At 44.4% G+C, this 17,978-nt stretch overlaps 2 protein-coding genes across 2 annotated transcripts in view; one reads left to right on the forward strand and one right to left on the reverse strand.

The window, feature by feature from the left end:
• Positions 1-5,486, reverse strand: part of RPAP2 (RNA polymerase II associated protein 2) — an 82,227-nt gene extending 76,741 nt beyond the window's left edge. Inside the window, 2 exon segments of the mRNA XM_047785314.1 lie at positions 4,468-4,513; positions 5,370-5,486. Coding sequence (XP_047641270.1) covers positions 4,468-4,513; positions 5,370-5,442 — 119 coding nt within the window. The 5' untranslated portion in view covers positions 5,443-5,486.
• Positions 5,487-5,600: 114 nt separating this feature from the next.
• Positions 5,601-17,978, forward strand: part of GLMN (glomulin, FKBP associated protein) — a 38,736-nt gene continuing 26,358 nt past the window's right edge. The window contains 8 exon segments of the mRNA XM_047785315.1: positions 5,601-5,662; positions 6,528-6,603; positions 7,049-7,174; positions 12,475-12,568; positions 12,571-12,593; positions 14,412-14,520; positions 15,663-15,903; positions 17,387-17,489. Coding sequence (XP_047641271.1) covers positions 6,565-6,603; positions 7,049-7,174; positions 12,475-12,568; positions 12,571-12,593; positions 14,412-14,520; positions 15,663-15,903; positions 17,387-17,489 — 735 coding nt within the window. The 5' untranslated portion in view covers positions 5,601-5,662; positions 6,528-6,564.

Raw genomic sequence — 17,978 nt, forward strand, 5'->3', positions numbered from 1 at the left:
ACCTAGAAATTAACATACTGAGGGAGGTCAGAGAAGGACAAATATCATATACTATCACTTACATGTGGAATCTAAAATATGACCCAAATAAACTTATTTATAAAATTTATTTATAAAGACTTAGCAAACAGATTCATGGCCACCAAAGGGGAAAGGTGGGGGAGGGATAAATCAGGACTTTGAGATGAACATATATACACCACTGCAGAGCAGACAGATAATCAACAAGGACCTACTGTACAGCACATCCGTCTGTAATAATTTCCTACATGGGGAAAGAATTGGCAAAAGAATGGATATATGTTTATATACAACTGGGTCCCTTTGCGGTACACCTGCAACTAACAAAACATTATGTGTCAACTATACTCCAATATAAAATGGAAAATAAAAAAGATACCATGCTCAGAGCCCACTGTTAGGCTAATTAAGTCAGAATCTTTGAGGACGGCGTCTGGTTATTGCTGTTTTCTTACAAGTGCTCCAGATAATCTTAGGGTTTAACGGGGCTGAGAACCATTGTCATGGGACCAAAGATACCACCTGTCTTGGTGACTTATTTGCTTCCTTTCCTACACCGGCTTCTACTTACCTACCTAGACCTTGACTCAGCTCTCGCATCTGGAATGAACTCCCCTTTTTTCCCACCTTCAGGGAGGTGGGGGCAGCGGTGAGACAGGGTTATTCACGGGAAACAGCTGAAGGTCTCCATCCACCACCAGTGTGGCCATTCCTGCAGTTTGAGGTCATTAACCACTTAAGTCAGCAATTCCACTTAAGTGCAAAAAGAATGCACTCATCTTTTCTTCCTACCTTCAGTGACTTCCAAGACTTCACACTCTGAATTCCTTGCCTGGAGCAATATGTTTTACAAAAAGCAACTTAGAGGAATGACACAGGATTGCCAATTAGGGACAAAAATGACATGGCATTAAAACAAGAAACTTGCAATTGGCACTTGCTCTCATGCTGTTTCATAAAGACCAATCTTACATCGAAGATACATAAAAGACATGAGTACAGATTAAAAGACAGTTCTTTATATCAAATACTGTTTACCTTTATGAAAAACCTTTTTCTCATTTTACTGCCCATCAATAAATGCTGTCACATACTAAGATCAGTACAGAATTTGCATTAGGAATTGCTGACTTCAACTGCAGGAATAGCCCATTCTTAATGGACGGGGACCTTCAGCTGTTTCCCATGGATACGCCTGTCTCACCGCTGCCCCCACCTCAAATGATGACCGGCAGCGTGGCGTGCAGCAGCGGTTCTCAAACTTTTTGGTCTCAGTGCTCCTTCAACTCTTAAAATTAGAGCTTTTGCTTACGTAGATTACATCTATTGATATTTACCATATTAGGATTAAAAATTGAGAAAATTTTAAAGCACTTACTTATTCATTTAATAGTAATATACCCATATGTCAACATTTTTAAATGAAAATTTTGTGTGAAAAGTGGTATTTTTTTACATTTTTGCAAAGTTCTTTTTTCTTCTTTTTAGGGCTGCACCTGTGGCGTATGGAGGTTCCCAGGCTAGGGGTCGAATTGGAGCTGCAGCTGCCAGCCTATGCCACAGCACCACAGGATCCTCCGAGCTGCATCTGCGACCTACACCACAGCTTGCGGCAAGGCCAGATCCTTAACCCACTGAATGAGGCCAGGGATCAAACCTACATCCTCATGGATACTAGTCGGGTTCTTAACTCACTGAGCCACAAAAGCAACTCCACAAAGCTCTTTAATTTCTGGCTTAATCCTAGTTACCTGGATTGAATGTAGAAGTATTTTTCAGTTGGAATAAATTCGTGAAGGAACACTAACCAGCTAGCTGGTTACCTCCAAGGATTTTTAATTGTTTCATCATCCTGGGTGAACTCAAAATACATTTCAGCTTATCTATATTCTTCCAGTTGTGGGGCTTAGAATAAAATATAATTTCCTCAGGCTTATGGTCCGTATTGAAGAGAGTTGCAAATTACCATCATCATTATTAACTCAACTTCACTCGGGTGACACTTCCCAAAGCCAAGTCAGTATAATCATCTGTCTCACAGGGAAGTACTCTTCAAAACAGGCCTCAAAGTCATTCAGTTTCCCCGCTCATAAACGATCATTATCACTAATATCTTAAAACTTTTAAAACAGAAATTCTATCACTTCACTACTTGAAGTTTTCCCCTTTGCACCCAGACCACCTGAGCGTATCACCGTAGCCTGCCAGATACTGTCTGAGCGGAACCCTGCCTCCACCCTTCTCCTGTGTTCCTTTCTGCCTTTGCTCAGGATGCCGCCCACAACCCTGGACATTCCACCTGTCTTTAAATGACCAATCCTTCTCTTGTCACACGCGCTGCCCCTTCTGGCTAGAGGTCTCTGCTAGCTATTCTTCGTCTGGTAAATGCCCACGCAGCCTTCAGGTCTTAGTTACTACGTTCTCAGAGAAGCCTTTCCCTGAAAACCTAGCCCTTCCTGCCAATTTCCAGCCATACTGGACTCCTGTTATTAGTTCCTCCATCCCAGTCTTTGCCTTTAAAGGACTTATAATCTGTAATTCTGTCTTGGTGATAACTGGTATTTCTCTGCTCCACGAGACAGGACCTGTGTCTACTTTGTTCAAAAATCATATCCTCAAGCCTCTGAAACCATAAAACTTCTAGAACATACACAGAACACTCTGACATAAATCTTAGCAATATTTTTTGTATCTATCTCCTAAGGCAAAGGAAACAAAAGCAAAAATAAACAAATGGGACAGAATTAAACTTCGAAGCTTCTGCACCATAAAGGAAATCATCAACAAAATGAAAGGACGGCTTACTGAGTGGGGGAAGATGTTTGTGAATGATATGACCAATGAGGGGTTAATATACAACATATATAAACAGCTCATACAATTCAACATCAAAATAAACCCAACCCAAATGGGAGTTCCTACTGTGGTGCAGCAGGTTAAGGATCTGGCATTGCTGCAGCTGTGGTGTAGGTCACAGCTCTGGCTTGGATTTGACCCCTGGCCTCAGAACTTCCATATGCTGTGGGTGCGGCTGAAAAACAAAACCAAAAACAGCTAAAAAATGGGCAGAAGACCTGAATAGATACTTTCGCAAAAATACACAGATGGCCAAAAGGCACATGAAAAAATGCTCAACAACACTAACCATCAGAGAAATGCAAATCAAACCACAATGAGGTACCCCTCATACCTGTCAGAATGGCTATTATCAAAAAAATCTACAAATGAATGTTGGCAAGAATGAGAAGAAAAGGGAACTCTAGAACACTGTTGGTGGGAACGAAAACTGGGGCATCCAGTAGGGAAAAGAGTATAAAGTTACTGAAGAAACCTAAGAACTACCATGTGGTCCAGAAATTCCACTCCTGGGTATACATCTGAAGAAGATTACGACACTAATTTGAAAGCCATAAAAAAGAAGGAAATTCTGCAATCTGCAACAATGTGGATGTGCCTAGAGGGGGTATTATGCTTAGTGAAGTCAGTCAGAGAAAGACAAATATCCTACAAGATCCCTTTCCATGTGGAATCGGAGAAATAACTGTATAGAGCAAAAGACACACAGACCCATGAATACGGAGAACAAGCTAGTGGTTACTAGTGGGGAGACAGCAGAGGAGAAGCACAAGAGTGGGGTACGCGATTAAGAGGGACAAACTACCATGTATAAAATAAATAAACAACAAGGATATAGTGCACAGTAAAAGGAAACTTAGCCATTATTTGGTAATAACTTTCAATTGAGTATAATCTATGAAAGTATCTACAGCTCTGTTGTACACCTGAAACTAATATAATATTGTAAAGCCACTATACTTCAACTTAAAAATTTTTAGACAAATCATAGCCTCAGGGTTTCACACAGGTGTGACTTATTACATCACATTATTATTCAGTAAGTAATTTTTGAAAGAATGAGTAAATCAAGGCCAGTGCTTCACAAAATGATAAATTACGTATGGACATTTTCATCATCCTCTTGGACTACGATTCTAAAAATCTTTTGTGACAAAAGATTCATCTTGGCTTTTTAGGAGCAGCCTATAGACAGTACAACTTTTTGGGGAAAATATGGACATGATGTAAACAAACCAACAACAACAACAACAACAAAGGTTTCTTGGAGTCTCTGGCATAAAAAGCCAAAAAAAAAAAAAAGGCAAAAAAAGGAGAGAGTATCACAAGGGCTGGGAAAAAAGCACCTGGTTCATTCAGGTTATTCCTATGGACACCTTTCCACCAGCAACCTCAAAGTGTCCGTTTAGTTTTCCTAAAGCGTGGAGTCCGGGCAGCAACAGTCGCTGTTAGAATTTACAGTACTTCCCACATCTACCTCTACTCTCACAATCACCTCCTCTGAGGCAGCACTCATCATTGTTTTTTTTAAAATGGTTCAATTAACGGGCAATTCACAGAGAAGTGAAAGCAGCTGAGTAGTTCTCCTACCTTTTAGAAGCATCTTCTTGTTGCAAGGCACTTGTCTGTTTAGTGCCTACAATTAAAAGAAACAAAAAAGAGGTCAAGTCTACACCAACTCACCTGGTTACAGGAGAGATTCTTACTCAAATTACCTGCAAACCATCTTTTCTTCTTTTCCACATAGTTCATTTCCAATCCTGTGTGTAAATCTAACGAAATGGGAAGGGGATCCAATTTGGGTTTGCAAACTAATTCTTTTTCTTGCTTAAAATGTATCTCTTGGAGTTCCCGCTGCAGCCCAACGAGGAGAGCGGCGTCTTGGGACCGCTGGGACGCAGGTTCGATTCCGGGCCCAGCACAGTGGGTGAAGGACCCCGGCCCCAAACCCCAAGTGCCGAGGGACAGCCAAAAAACCCGTATCTCTTCTATCACTGTCGCGTTAATTAACCACTCCTCAAAGTCTGAGTTCTGGGTACTTCAGGGGGCGACCTCTCTTGCTCCCCTAAATGTTCGTTCCCAGGTGAAGGGGGGGGGAGTCTGACACCCCAGAGAACTGGGGCACCTAAGCAGCAGCACACCTGCAAGGAGGGCCAGTGGTAGGTTCCCTGCCGCCTGCGGACGCTGGCCTGGTCCGAGGCCCGCTCTGGACCCCAGCTCCAGACTCCCAGGACCTCCCTACTGCCCGTTCCCTGGGAGACTGGCTCCCAGCCCATCCCAGGAGAAACCCTGGATGGCCGGTGCGCAGAGGTGGGGTCCGGCCCAAGGCCTTCCCCCTGGGGCGAGAGCTCGGCGGTGGGAAGCGCTCGGCCTCCTCCGCCCCGAGACCTGCTCTGGGGCAGCCCTTCCCGAGCGCCCACACGCTTTAGTCTGGAATCCCGTCGGGACCCAGTTCTCAGTTCCAAACCTGGGAACAGGCCCTGCTTCCTTACCTGCGACGTTTCGGGAGGCGCGAGGACCCCGGGCCCGGCGGCCGGCGGAGCGCGGCCGGACCGCGTCGGCCATGGGGAGCGTCGCGGAGAGTCGGAACCTGCCCGGCGCCTCCCCCTCGAGGCTCCGCCTCCAGCCGCGCAGCGCGGGGCGGGGCCGGCCGGGGGCGGGGCGGGGCCGGCCGGGGCGGGGCGGGGCCGGCCGGGGGCGGGGCGGGGCCGGCCGGGGGCGGGGCCCGGGGGGCGGCCTGCGCGCCGGGAGGAGGTGGGCGGTGAGAGTGGCCGGAGACCCGGCGGTGAGTGAGCGCGCCGCGGGGCGTGGGGCGGGAGGGCGTGGGCCGGGGCGGCCGGGGCGGCCGGGGCTCGCGGTGGGGGGCGAGCCGCCGAGGGCCGGGAGTCACCTGCCGCCCGCATCCGCGAGGTCTGGGGCCCGAAGGCCCACGCAGGCAGGAGCCGGCAGAAATGGCCGTCTCGGATGCCGCCTGCGCGCGCTGGGGGTTTTATCCGCCTTGGAGCGCGCTGCCGTGAGGTCCCGGCCCACCCGCGCCCCACTGCGGGGCTGGGGACCCGCCTTCCCGCCGGGAGAAACGATGGCCTGCGGGAACCGGGCGCCGTTCTCCGGAGGGCCGCCGCTGCCTTGTCTCCGTGCGCTATAGCGATTTCACCAGCTCGATTGATTATACCGGGGGGGACATTAACAGACAAATGACCCGCTCACACTTGAGCTGGAGGGGCATCGCCCCTTTCACTCCCTCCGGGTGAGTTGTGTTGCAGTCCAGTTTGTCAAGGGGGCCATTAAAAAATAAACAAATCCCGTAATGATTAGAACGGCTTTCAGGCCCACCTTTTGGGAAAAAAGTCTGCCTTTTAAAAACTGTAATATTAGAGTCCACATTTGCGCTGCCTCTTGAAATTGCACTAGAGGATTTTTCTCCCTTGAGTTTAACGTTCAAAATTATGCTCCAAGAAAACGTAAAAGATGAAACAGGAAGGGTTTTTCTTTTTCTTTTTTAATTTTTATTTCTTAGGCTAACCTACTTTCAGTAAAAACATTTCAGCTTTAAAACTTTCCATTTTCTTTACTGTATTTATTAACTATTCATCAGAATGAAACAATAATACTTCACTATAGTATTACTGATGGTTAACACCTCATATTAGTACATTTCAGCATCAAAACTACGAAAAATAAGAAGGAATGGCTGTGGAGGAACTTCAGTCCATAATAAAGAGATGTGTAAGTAATTTTTTCTTCTTTTTTTCTTTTGGTGAAGTTAACCTTTCAAAATATAAGAAGGGCACAGATTATATTTAATTACATTAGCAGTCACTAACATTGTAAATCGTCTGTAATCCTGCTTTTTTTGACCTATGAGCTAATAGCATGAAGGCAGGAAGACAGATTAGAGGATGTCATTTGGAGAAATAATATTTATAGTTTTAATACTGATCCTTACACATTTCTTTGGCAGAGTGGATTTCAAGATGATTTATTAAACTATTTATTAGGCTAATCCTAATTTTCATACATATGCTTATCTGCAATTTATCTAGAACTTAAACAGATTTCTTTTTTTTCCAGTCAGATAGACCAAGTAGTTATTGAATTTTCACTTGTCCAGAAATACTTGTTTTTTTGACTGTTTCTCTCCTTGTTTATTTGTTTCTTTTGTCTTTGCCAGCAAATCCTAGAAGAGCAAGACTTCAAAGAAGAAGACTTTGGCCTGTTTCAGTTAGCAGGCCAAAGATGCTTAGACGAAGGGCACATAGATCAGCTGTTCGAAATTATTCAAAATGAGAAGAATAAGGTGAGCACAATCGTTGTATGTACTTTTCAGTCTTTAGGTAAGAGAACAGCATAAAACCGTGGAAAAATAAAAAGGAATTGGGACTAACGGTGCATGGTAGGGCGCTTATAGTCTGGTGAAAGAGATAAACACGTGAACAGCTAGCAATAAAGGGTTAGAACAAACAGATGCTTTACATCTGTTAACTCATTTAGCCTCTCCAGGATAAGTGTTAAAGTTGAAATATAAGTAAAATGCCTTAGAAGATCAAGGGTCACTTCTGGTTTTGGAATCATCAGTTTACACTGAGAAATGTCAGTTTCAGGCAGGCTCAATATTAGCAGGTGGGGATCAGCACATTCTTTTCCTGTGGCCAGATGTATATGGAAAACCAGATACTGAGTAAGATGGTATTTTGTGAAAGCTGGATGACCTAGCTAGACTGTCTGCAGAATCATTCTGCACAAGGCGAGAACATTTTGGGGGGGATCAGGAATAGCTGGGACTCAGTACGGACCACAATGCCTCTTTCTGTCTTTGGACTTTCCTCTCCTGAGACACGGCGAGACCCTCTTCTTGCCCAGGAGCGTAGTCTTTCTTCCTTTCCAGTACCGTCTGCTTATATAGAAGTTTTTTTGGTTGATATTACAATCTAGTCATGCTGGCTGAGGATCACATCCAGGGCACCTTGATTATATTTAGGAGGTTATTAAAACTGTTTGTTTGTTTGTTTGTTTGCTTGCTTGCTTTTTAGGCCTGCACCCGCGGCATATGGACGTTCCCAGGCTAGGAGTTGAATCAGAGCTGCAGCTGCTGACCTACACTACAGCTCACAGCAACAACGGATCCTTAACCCATTAAGCAAGGCCAGGGATCAAACCTGCATTCTCCTGGATCCTAGTTGGGTTCCTTAATTGCTAAGCCACAAAGGGAATTCCAAAACTTTTTAATCATACATTGTTATGGACTCTCTTACTAGTTCAAAAGGCTTGTCCTTTTTTAATTAGGACATTCTGGAGTCCCTTAATGGTTCAGCAGGGTAAGGGATCTGGTGTTGTCACTTCTGTGGCTCAGGTCGCTGCTGTGGTGGAGATTTGATCCCTAGCCTGGGAACTTCCATATGCTCTGGGCGTGGACAAAAAAAAAAAATTAAAAAATAATTAGGACATATCATTTAGTACACATGGTCTTTGTTTTTTTGTTTGTTTGTTTGTTTTGGTTTGGGGAGTTTTTTTGGCCATGCCTGTGGCATGTAGAAGTTCCTTGGCCAGGGATCAAACCCGTGCTACAGCAGTGACCCGGGCTGCTGCAGTGACGCCAGATCCTTAACCTGCTGCACCATAAGGCAACTCCTAGTATTTTGTTTCTGCTAAGTGTTTATAATACCTTTGTAGCTCAAAATAAATTTAATCCTTTCTTTAACTACTTGCTTTTTCTCAATTGCATTCTCAGAGGATAACTTTTCAGAGTACCTTACTATTAGCTAATGATAATAAAATTAATAAAAGCTAATATTTATTGCGTATTTACTACGGGCCAGATACTCTCTTAAGTGCTTTACGTCTTTCAACTCATTTAGTCTCTCTAAAGTCCCACGAGATAGGTTAAATTCACCTTGTAGTTAAGAGTCACTGAAAGATAAGTGACGTGCCCCAAACTTAGCTTTTCTGTGACATCCCCCATTCAGACCTGTGCAGCCTGCTTTCAGAGCTCTTAACCATTCCGCTCTGCCTCTGGATAGCACCCTGTGACACCTGGGGGGAAGTATTAGAATGAAGAGCACCGATGGTGGGGTGAGAGGAGTGACGTGACAAAGATGCTGGGGTTTCTAGCCTCTGAGAGGACCGTATGTTATATCCTGAACAGAAAAAGGCAATCTAAGAAGAGGAGAAAGTTCCCTGACAGAGGACGAATAAATTTTCTTGGGCCGTATTGAGTTTAGATGCGGCAGGCAATCGAAAACAATGTGTAGAGCTCGGTAGAGAAAGGGGGTTAAGATGTGGATTTGTGTGCGACTCTTAGAGGGATTAGGTGATTGCAATAGATTTAAGCATAGTGAGGTTTAGCTTTGATAGCCTGAGAATCATTTTTGTAATGTGTGGTCTGCTAATAAATTCAGAGGTTCAGATATTGCTAAAACAGTGTTTATTTCTTTATTTTTTTTGGTTTTTTTTTGCCTTTTCTTGAGCCGCTCCCACGGCATATGGAGGTTCCCAGGCGAGGGGTTGAATCGGAGCTGTAGCTACAGGCCTACACCACAGCTATAGCAACGCGGGATCCGAGCCGCGTCTGCGACCTACACCACAGCTCACAGCCACGCTGGATCCTTAACCCACTGAGCAAGGCCAGGGATCCAACCCGCAACCTCATGGCTCCTAGTCGGATTCCTTAACCACTGTGCCATGACGGGAACTCCCTAAAACATAGTTTAAACCTGACTGCACCTTGCCAGGTGACACACACAATCCAGACAGACTCAAGATTTAGTATTAATCTGTTCTGTGTAAAAAAAAAATTAAGCAGTAGAAATAATAGTTTGTCCTCAGACTCTCTAGTGCAGGCGTTTTCAACATTGCCACTACCGACATTCTGTAGCAGTCATCACCCCAGTGATGGCAGTCCAAAAAAAGGTGGGCTGGCATCGCCAAATGCCCACTGGTAGATGGGAACAGAATTGCTCCCATTGGAGTTCCTGTTGTGGTGCAGCGGAAACGATTCCGACTAGGAACCACGAGGTGCGGGTTCGATCCCTGGCCTCGATCAGTGGGTTGGGGATCCGGCGTTGCCGTGGGCTGTGGTGTCGGTTGCAGATGTGGCTTGGATCTGGTGTGGCTCTGGTATAGTCCGGTGGCTGCAGCTCCAATTGGACCCCTAGCCTGGGAACCTCCATGTGCCACAGGTGTGGCCCTAAAAAAAGACAAAAGACAAAAAAAAATTGCTCCCATTGAAAACCACTGATATATGAAAGGCATGGGCTTTGGAGCTGGACGGGCATCTATGCAAATCCTGGCTCGGCGACATTTTAGCTGTTTGGACATCAGGCATCTCAGTAATCTCTAAACTTGGACATTCTCATCTGCCAGCTAGGGATAATATAATTTTACCTGGTAGGGCTGTTAGCATTAAACTGAACAAGGTGTAGCTTGTGGACAGTAAGTATTTATTCCCCTGTTCACTATTTACATAATGACTGGATACTCTGCAGCTGAGACGATTATATCTTTACCACAATTCTTTTTTTCAACCCAGATGTGTAAAATCTTATTCAAATCTGGAATTTCTCCTTTAATTAATTATTCTCAGAGAATCCCTTACAATGTAAGAGAAGACCTATGCAAAGGGAAAGAGGGCTTAGTTGGAAAATAGAGTCTCTAGGAAATAAATTTAAGTTTTTAAATGCAAAGATAGACTTATTTCATAAGTAATGGTGGAGTACATATTTAGTAACTTGGAAAAATTATAATACATCTGTTAGATAAAGCATAACATAAATTCCCAATTAGTAAAGACCTAAATATTAAAAAAAGTCAGGCCACACAAAAAATAAAACAGGAGAGAATATCCAATCTTTGGAGGGAGATAATTTGTTATGCTTAGAAGAAGTTGTTATCATTCCCCCGTATTTGTGGAACATCTATTTTGTAGCAGTCCATATGCTGAAAGACAGATATATTCAAAATAAATTATTTCTTATGTTAAAAGGTGATAAATTCTATGGAGAATGCTGCAGCCTGGTTGGGGGGGACGAATTGTGTTAGGTAAAATTGCATAGACATCTACAGGAGGCCGAGTTGTAACTGTGTGACTGTCCAGGATAGAGGTGTGCCAGGCAAAGAAAAACTAGTCTGAAAAGAATATTCAGAGTGCTCAACTGAACTGTCTATTCCATTAGATAAAAAACATGACTGATTTGCTATTTGTTCAAAAGAAATTAGTTTAAGGCTTCATTTTATGCCATATTTCCAATATAAACCTTACTAGTAAAATAAAAAGAAAGGTGAAATTATATATATGTGTGTGTTTAATTTCAATTGTATATGTATATATATTTAATTTCAAATATATGTCTATATATATTTAATTTCAATTGTATATATATGTATATTTAATTTCAAGGGGAAATCCATTTATTTTAGACCTAAAAGCAGTAGAAGAGGGACCAAACCAAAAAAAAAACCATTATGTTTTGCTACTTAAAAAATTAGGGAGTTCCCGTCGTGGCGCAGTGGTTAACGAATCCGACTAGGAACCATGAGGTTGCGGGTTCGGTCCCTGCCCTTGCTCAGTGGGTTAAGGATCTGGCGTTGCCGTGAGCTGTGGTGTAGGTTGCAGACGCAGCTCGGATCCCACGTGGCTGTGGCTCTGGCGTAGGTCGGTGGCTGCAGCTCCGATTCGACCCCTAGCCTGGGAATCTCCATATGCCCCGGAAGCGGCCCAAAGAAATAGCAAAGACAAAAAAAAAAAAAAATTAGGACAGGTGTTCCCGTCATGGGGCAGTGGTTAACGAATCTGGCTGGGAACCATGAGGTTGCGGGTTCGGTCCCCACCCTTGCTCAGTGGGTTAAGGATCCGGCGTTGCCGTGAGCTGTGGTGTAGGTTGCAGACGAGGTTCGGATCCCGCGTTGCTGTGGCTCTGGCGTAGGCCGGTGGCTACAGCTCCGATTTGACCCCTAGCCTGGGAACCTCCATGTGCTGAGGGAACGGCTCCGGAAAAGGCAAAAAGACCAAAAAAAAAAAAAAAAAACACTAGGACAAACAAACCAAACAAAACAGCAGTAACTTGTGCAGTACAGTAAAGTGCGTATTTACACGTGCGGAGCCCACGCAGGTTGCTGAGACAAACAGAAATGACCAGTTGATGAATCAAAGCGTAGACAGATAGGTTTTCCTCTTTGGTGGACTCAGCGTCCACACGCCCCGACCCTCTCTGTCGCCAGTTCTCTAGGACGCAGTAAGTCCTCCCCCGCGTGGTGCCGCGTCTCTGAGAGCACGGAATGTGTGCCCACCTGTCTGTGCCCCACGACCGTCTCTTCCTCCCGGGAGCCCTAGTGCAGCCGTCGCGGGTCCTCGGAAGCCCCTTTGGCCTCCTCCCGGTGGCGTCGCCTGTTCTGCTGCTGTCCTTCTCTGTAGTCCACCTTCATTATCGCACGTGACCGAGGGGCTATCCTTCCTATCTGTCATCTTCCTAGATGTGTTTTCTTTTAAAGGAACCTCACCTTTTCTGTTTTGAGGGAAATTATAAACTCCCCCAGCTTAAGCAAGCACTTGGCGAGAATCCTGTCGATGGCAGTGTGTGCTTAACTCCTCAGCTGTTTCTACAGGTCATCGTTAAGAGCATGGGCTGGAACCTTGTTGGTCCTGTCGTTCGATGCCTTTTATGGAATGATAAGGAAGATGATAAAAGAAAGTATTATTTCTGATGCTTGATTTATTGGTAAAGGTAAGGTAACAAAACCAGATTCTCTTGGTCACAATACATAGCAATGTTTTATAATTCCCTTTCATACCTTTGGTGAGAAAGTTTTTTGTTCATGTAAACATAGGAGGGAACTCTTTGGAGAAAAGGCCCAACCTTATTTATTGGATGGGCAAGTCAGTTTCTTTTTTCCCAAATTTTCTGGATGTAAGAATTATCTAGAAGTTCCCTAGAAGGAACCACCAGGGGACTAAGGACCCAGCATTGTAACTGCTGTGGCTCGGGTCACTGCTGTGGCACAGGTTCTGTCCTTGGCCTGGGAACTTCTGCATGCTGTGGGCATGGCCAAAAAGGAAAACAAAAACCAAAAACAATGCTGTTGAAAAAGCGGGGGGGGGGGGGGCCCGAGTTACCATCCTGGCTCAGTGGAGATGAACCCACCTAGTACCCATGAGGATGAAGGTTCAATCCCTCGCCCCGCTCAGTGGGTTAAGGATCCAGCGATGCCATGAGCTGTGCTGTAGGTTGCAGACATGGCTTAGATCTGATGTGGCTGTGGCTGTGGCCAGCATCTACAGCTCTGATTTGACCCCTAGCCTGGGAACTTCCACACGCTGGACTTGCAGGCCCTAAAAAAAAAAGAAAAGAATTATCAAACCTCATCCCGCATCCACTCATTCAGAATCTTCAAAGAGAGACCTCAGATGCTCTAGATTTTTAAAAGTAGCTTGTTGTATAAATGTGAAGTTTAAGGTTCAGAGAGGTGGTTTAAGGCCACTCTGATCTTTTTGGCAATGTTGGAACTAAAATCAAATCTCAGTGCTCTCTCCTCTGTGCTATGTTCTCTAAAAGAATATGGAAAGCCTAGAATGCTAGTGATCACAGTGGGACTAAGAAGGGAAGTAGATTATTTGTGACTGATAACCTTAGAAAGAGACTTCCTGAAAGGTCAATAGAGTTATAAGCCAAAAATGATGGTTAGGAGAGAGAAATCTAACAAGAAGAGCATTATACAGAAGAAGCTACTTAGGAGTTCCATTGTGGCACAGTGGAAATGAATCTGACGTATCCATGAGGACGTGGGTTCAATCCCTGGCCTCACTAAGTAGGTTAAGGATCTAGCATTGCTGTGAGCTGTGATGTAGGTCACAGATGTGGCTCAAATCCTGACTGGCTGTGGCCGTGGCTGTGGCTGGCAGCTGATAAGCTCTGATTTGACCCCCTAGCCTGGGAACCTCTATAGGCCGTGGATGCAGCCCTTAAAAAAAAAAAAAAAGAGAGAGACCCTACTTAAAGATTACTGTAAATAAACACACATACTTGGGAAGAAGGAACTCTGGATGCTAGTTACTTACTATGAGAACTTTTAAAAAAACGAGGCAAGTGGGGTCGTGAGATGAGACCAGTCAGAAGGCAGGGCAGAGTTTTGAGTTGGGGAAGAGCAGAGAGACTGCTGGCCTGAGTGCTGTGCAGCATGAGACCCAGCGGCGCTGGGAGCCCTGGGGAGCAGGGGCCGCCCACAGAGCAGACAGGCCAAGCGCCAGGGGGAGCTCGGCTCTGGCGGCAGGCTCTCCCTCCCCCGGTTCCTCTAACTTTTCCTTTAGGCACGAATCCAGGTCTCTGGAATGTAGCTGTCCATTAGGAGACCCTTTAACTTCTCGCTTCCGCAGAATCATAGGTTGTGTGTTTTGCTAGTATATTAAAAAAAAAAAATTTTTTATGAGGTGCTTTATTGTTAAGCAAAAATGCTGTTTTCTCAGTATATGTCTTTTTAAGATAGTAATCATGTGGCTTTCAATACAACTTGTATTAAAACAGGTTCAATTGTAAATATTTTTATAGTTATGTAATCCAAAGGAGTTATTGTTGGGTTTGCTTGAACTGATTGAAGAGCCCTCTGGAAAACAGATATCCCCAGTTATTCTTCTTTTACTTCAGCCGTTACAAACAGGTAATGCGTATACTGATATCTGTTTCTTTTTGTTTTTAATCTGTGTAAGTGCCTTGACATTACTCCACGATGTTAACGCTATACTGAGTAAAGTTTATGGCTGATTATTGCCCAAACTAGTAATAGCAGTGCCACTTTGAATCCTGCGGTTCATAGAAAGATGGCAAAACCTGGCCCTGAGTGGGTACCCGGGAACTATTTTGTGGAATGTGGTGCTGTTTTTCATGTGCTGTGTTGTAACCTGTAGCTTTTTGCTTAACCTTCCTATCTGCGGCTTATCTTGAGAGTTTTTCCCGTAAGCATTTAAAGGATTGCCTCTGGGGTCTGCAGTCCTCCATCTGATAGTATTGTGGTGCTCCCGTGTCTTGCTTGAGAGCAGTTTCGGGCGGGGCATTGCTCAGCCTCTGCGTTGGGAGGTTGGGGCTGGGAATAGCAAGGGTTCTACGGAAAACTGAAACGAGTGTGAAAAGAACAGGTGCCATGGCTGAGTGTGGAAACAGTATCGGTAAGTAATGGACTTTGGCAACCAAGGCAGACAGTTTTTACTCATGGGAAGACACCCCCTTTTCATTTTATTTTAAGTGTGACTACCAAGAGCTCTGTGCCACTTGAAATACTCAAAGTCTTCTACAAAGAAAACTCTTAATACCGCCACCTTTCATTTTCACAGTGCTTTATAGTTTATAAGACACTCTTATACTTATGATGATCAAGAAATACGGAAAGAAGTGCTGCTGTTTTAAGGATGCAACCTGGGGAATTCTCTGGTGGCCTAGCAGTTAAGCATTTGGCATGGTCACTGCTGTGGGTCAGGTTCGATTCCTGGCATGGGAACTTCTACATACCACGAGAGCAGCCTGAATAAATAAGTAAATAAATAACTTTAAAGAAAAGTTTGTAACCTGGTATAAACATACCTGAATAAAATTTCACAGCCCGTGTTGTAAAGTGCCATAATTCTATGTGCCACTAAGAATGGAAAAAAAAACCTGCCAATTAAAGCTCTGACATGTTATCCTGATATCAGAGTTGTCAAAATATGGAGAAAAAAATGTGTGTTCTAATGGTGCCTTTATTGGCCTTCTTGCATGTTTAACCTGATGAGGCTGCCTTAAGTAATCACGACTTGGTCTCTTTTTTAGTGATCCAGAAACTTCGGCACAACAGGGCCTATTCAGTGGGATTGGCATTGTCTACCCTGTGGAGTCAGCTCTCCGTCCTCCCTGTCCCCTACACACAGGGGCAGATGCAGGCAGATGAGTACGGCCTTTGTCAGTGCTGCGAGGCCTTAGTGGAGTTCACTAAGCCTTTCGTGGAAGAAGTTACTGGTGACGAAGAAAACTCAGTGGAAAATGAAAAATTAAAGGATGAATTGCTGAAATTGTAAGTGTATCTGTGAGAAGAGTTTATAATGGACTTAAGTAACTGGCAGTTGTTTTGTTTTATTTGCTGTGGAAATGGAAATCTACTTTCACGTTTTGAATTTTGGGAGAATATGGGGTTCAGTTGACATAATGTGAAGTGTTGATACTTAAGAAAAATGAAAACCAAAATCCATTTGTTTAATTTACTTATTTTCCTCTGTGGGTTGCCTTGGTTCATCATCGGCAGTGGAGGCAATAGATAGAACCTGCTTTTCTGCGGAGATTATGTTTTCACTCTCCCTTTGAAAGCAGCCGAAGGTGCTCCAGACAGGTGAACTTCCAACTGCACACAAACACGGGAGCAGAGAGCCCAGCCCGTCACTCCGGGCAACGTAGGTGACCTGCGTGCTGGTAGACAGGGTTCACGCACTTGACAAAGGGTTAGTCCGTGCTTCGTGCTCGAAGTATACGATATCCCCTGATTTTGAAGACTTGTTCTTAAAAGAAATACTGAAATACTTCAATAATTTTTATACTGATAATAACGTTGAAGTAATGTTTCCAGTATGTGGGTTAGAAAAGATAAATGACTAAAATGAATTCTTTTGTCTCTTACTACTTTCTTTTTTTTTTCTTTCTTTTTTTTTTTTTTTTTTTTGTCTTTTTGCTATTTCCTGGGCCGCTCCCACGGCATATGGAGGTTCCCAGGTTAGGGGTGGAATCAGAGCTGTAGCCGCCGGCCTACGCCAGAGCCACAGCAACGCGGGATCTGAGCCGCGTCTGCAACCTACACCACAGCTCACGGCAACGCCGGATCCTTAACCCACTGAGCAAGGGCAGGGACCGAACCCGCGACCTCATGGTTCCTAGTCGGATTCGTTAACCACTGCACCACGACGGGAACTCCTCTTACTACTTTCTTAATGTAACTACCAAAAATTTTTAAATTATGTGTGGGCTTACGTTCTATGTCTTGGACAGTGCTGGACTAGATTCTATTGAATTACGTGGACTGATAACTATTTTTTAAATTTTGGAAACTAAAACTACTGTTAGCTTTCTATTTTGTCAGGTTAGGGTATGAAAACATTTTTTTTACCATTTCTAAAACCCATTATTTCATGAAAGAAAAGATATTTTAACTAAAGAAATAGGTAGGGCTTAATTACAGGATAAAGTTTGGTTTTCTAAATAAAACAAATACAGCTTTATGAAAAAATCACTGTATTGTCCTGCTTTTTCCGTGAACTCATAAGGACTGCATATGCACCAGCACTGGTCCGAAGGCAGATGCTCAGTATGCACTGCTAACAGCCCAGATGTGGAAGTGACTCTCTCTGCACCGACTCTAGCAGGGGTTCTCAGGCTCTCCCCACTAGTAATAAAAAGGATCCTACATCTTTACAGGCCACTGGGTTATTGGTGCTCATGTTATTTTTCATGTGAAAACTAGTTACGTCATGAGGTGCTGTGTTCCCATGTACCTATTTCTTAAATTATAGTTGTTTCAAAAGCTTGAAATGCCCTTTGCTGACAGCGCAGTTCCTGGAGCCGCCTGAACAAGCTGATGCTGACCCTCTAAGGCGTTTCGCAGCTGAAATAATAGTAAGTGCAACTGATTTAACATATGCGAAAAGATCTGCCACTAGCCAAGTGTTACCGGCTGTATATGCGTCTGCTGCACACGGGCATGTGAACTGATACATTTATTGATAAGGCAGTCTGCGTATTTTGTAGAATATAAACAAAAAGATGAAGGATAAACGGCAATGATTTCACTCCCCAGATGGTCATATTAACACCTGTGTGCAGTCGCCCGCCTGTGTCTTGGGCTGTCACCCTCCTCAGAGCACTTCACTGGTGACGTTTCTGGTCCCCAAGTGGGTGGGTGTCCCCGGCACCAGACAGTTTTGCAGCACCAGCCAGGCGTCCTGCAGTTTGACTCCGTCCTAACGCTGACTGCGGGGAGATAGTATCAGATTCACCCTAAGGTCCCACGAGACTGCTCCTTCCTTCAGACGCCAGTCCCTTGGGGTGGGTCCCCGCGTCACCCACCGCTTCTGTGTGACTCGGCTGTACATCAGCGGTTCCCAC

This window comes from Phacochoerus africanus, chromosome 6 (assembly GCF_016906955.1).
Source record: "Phacochoerus africanus isolate WHEZ1 chromosome 6, ROS_Pafr_v1, whole genome shotgun sequence".
Lineage (NCBI taxonomy): Eukaryota > Metazoa > Chordata > Mammalia > Artiodactyla > Suidae > Phacochoerus > Phacochoerus africanus.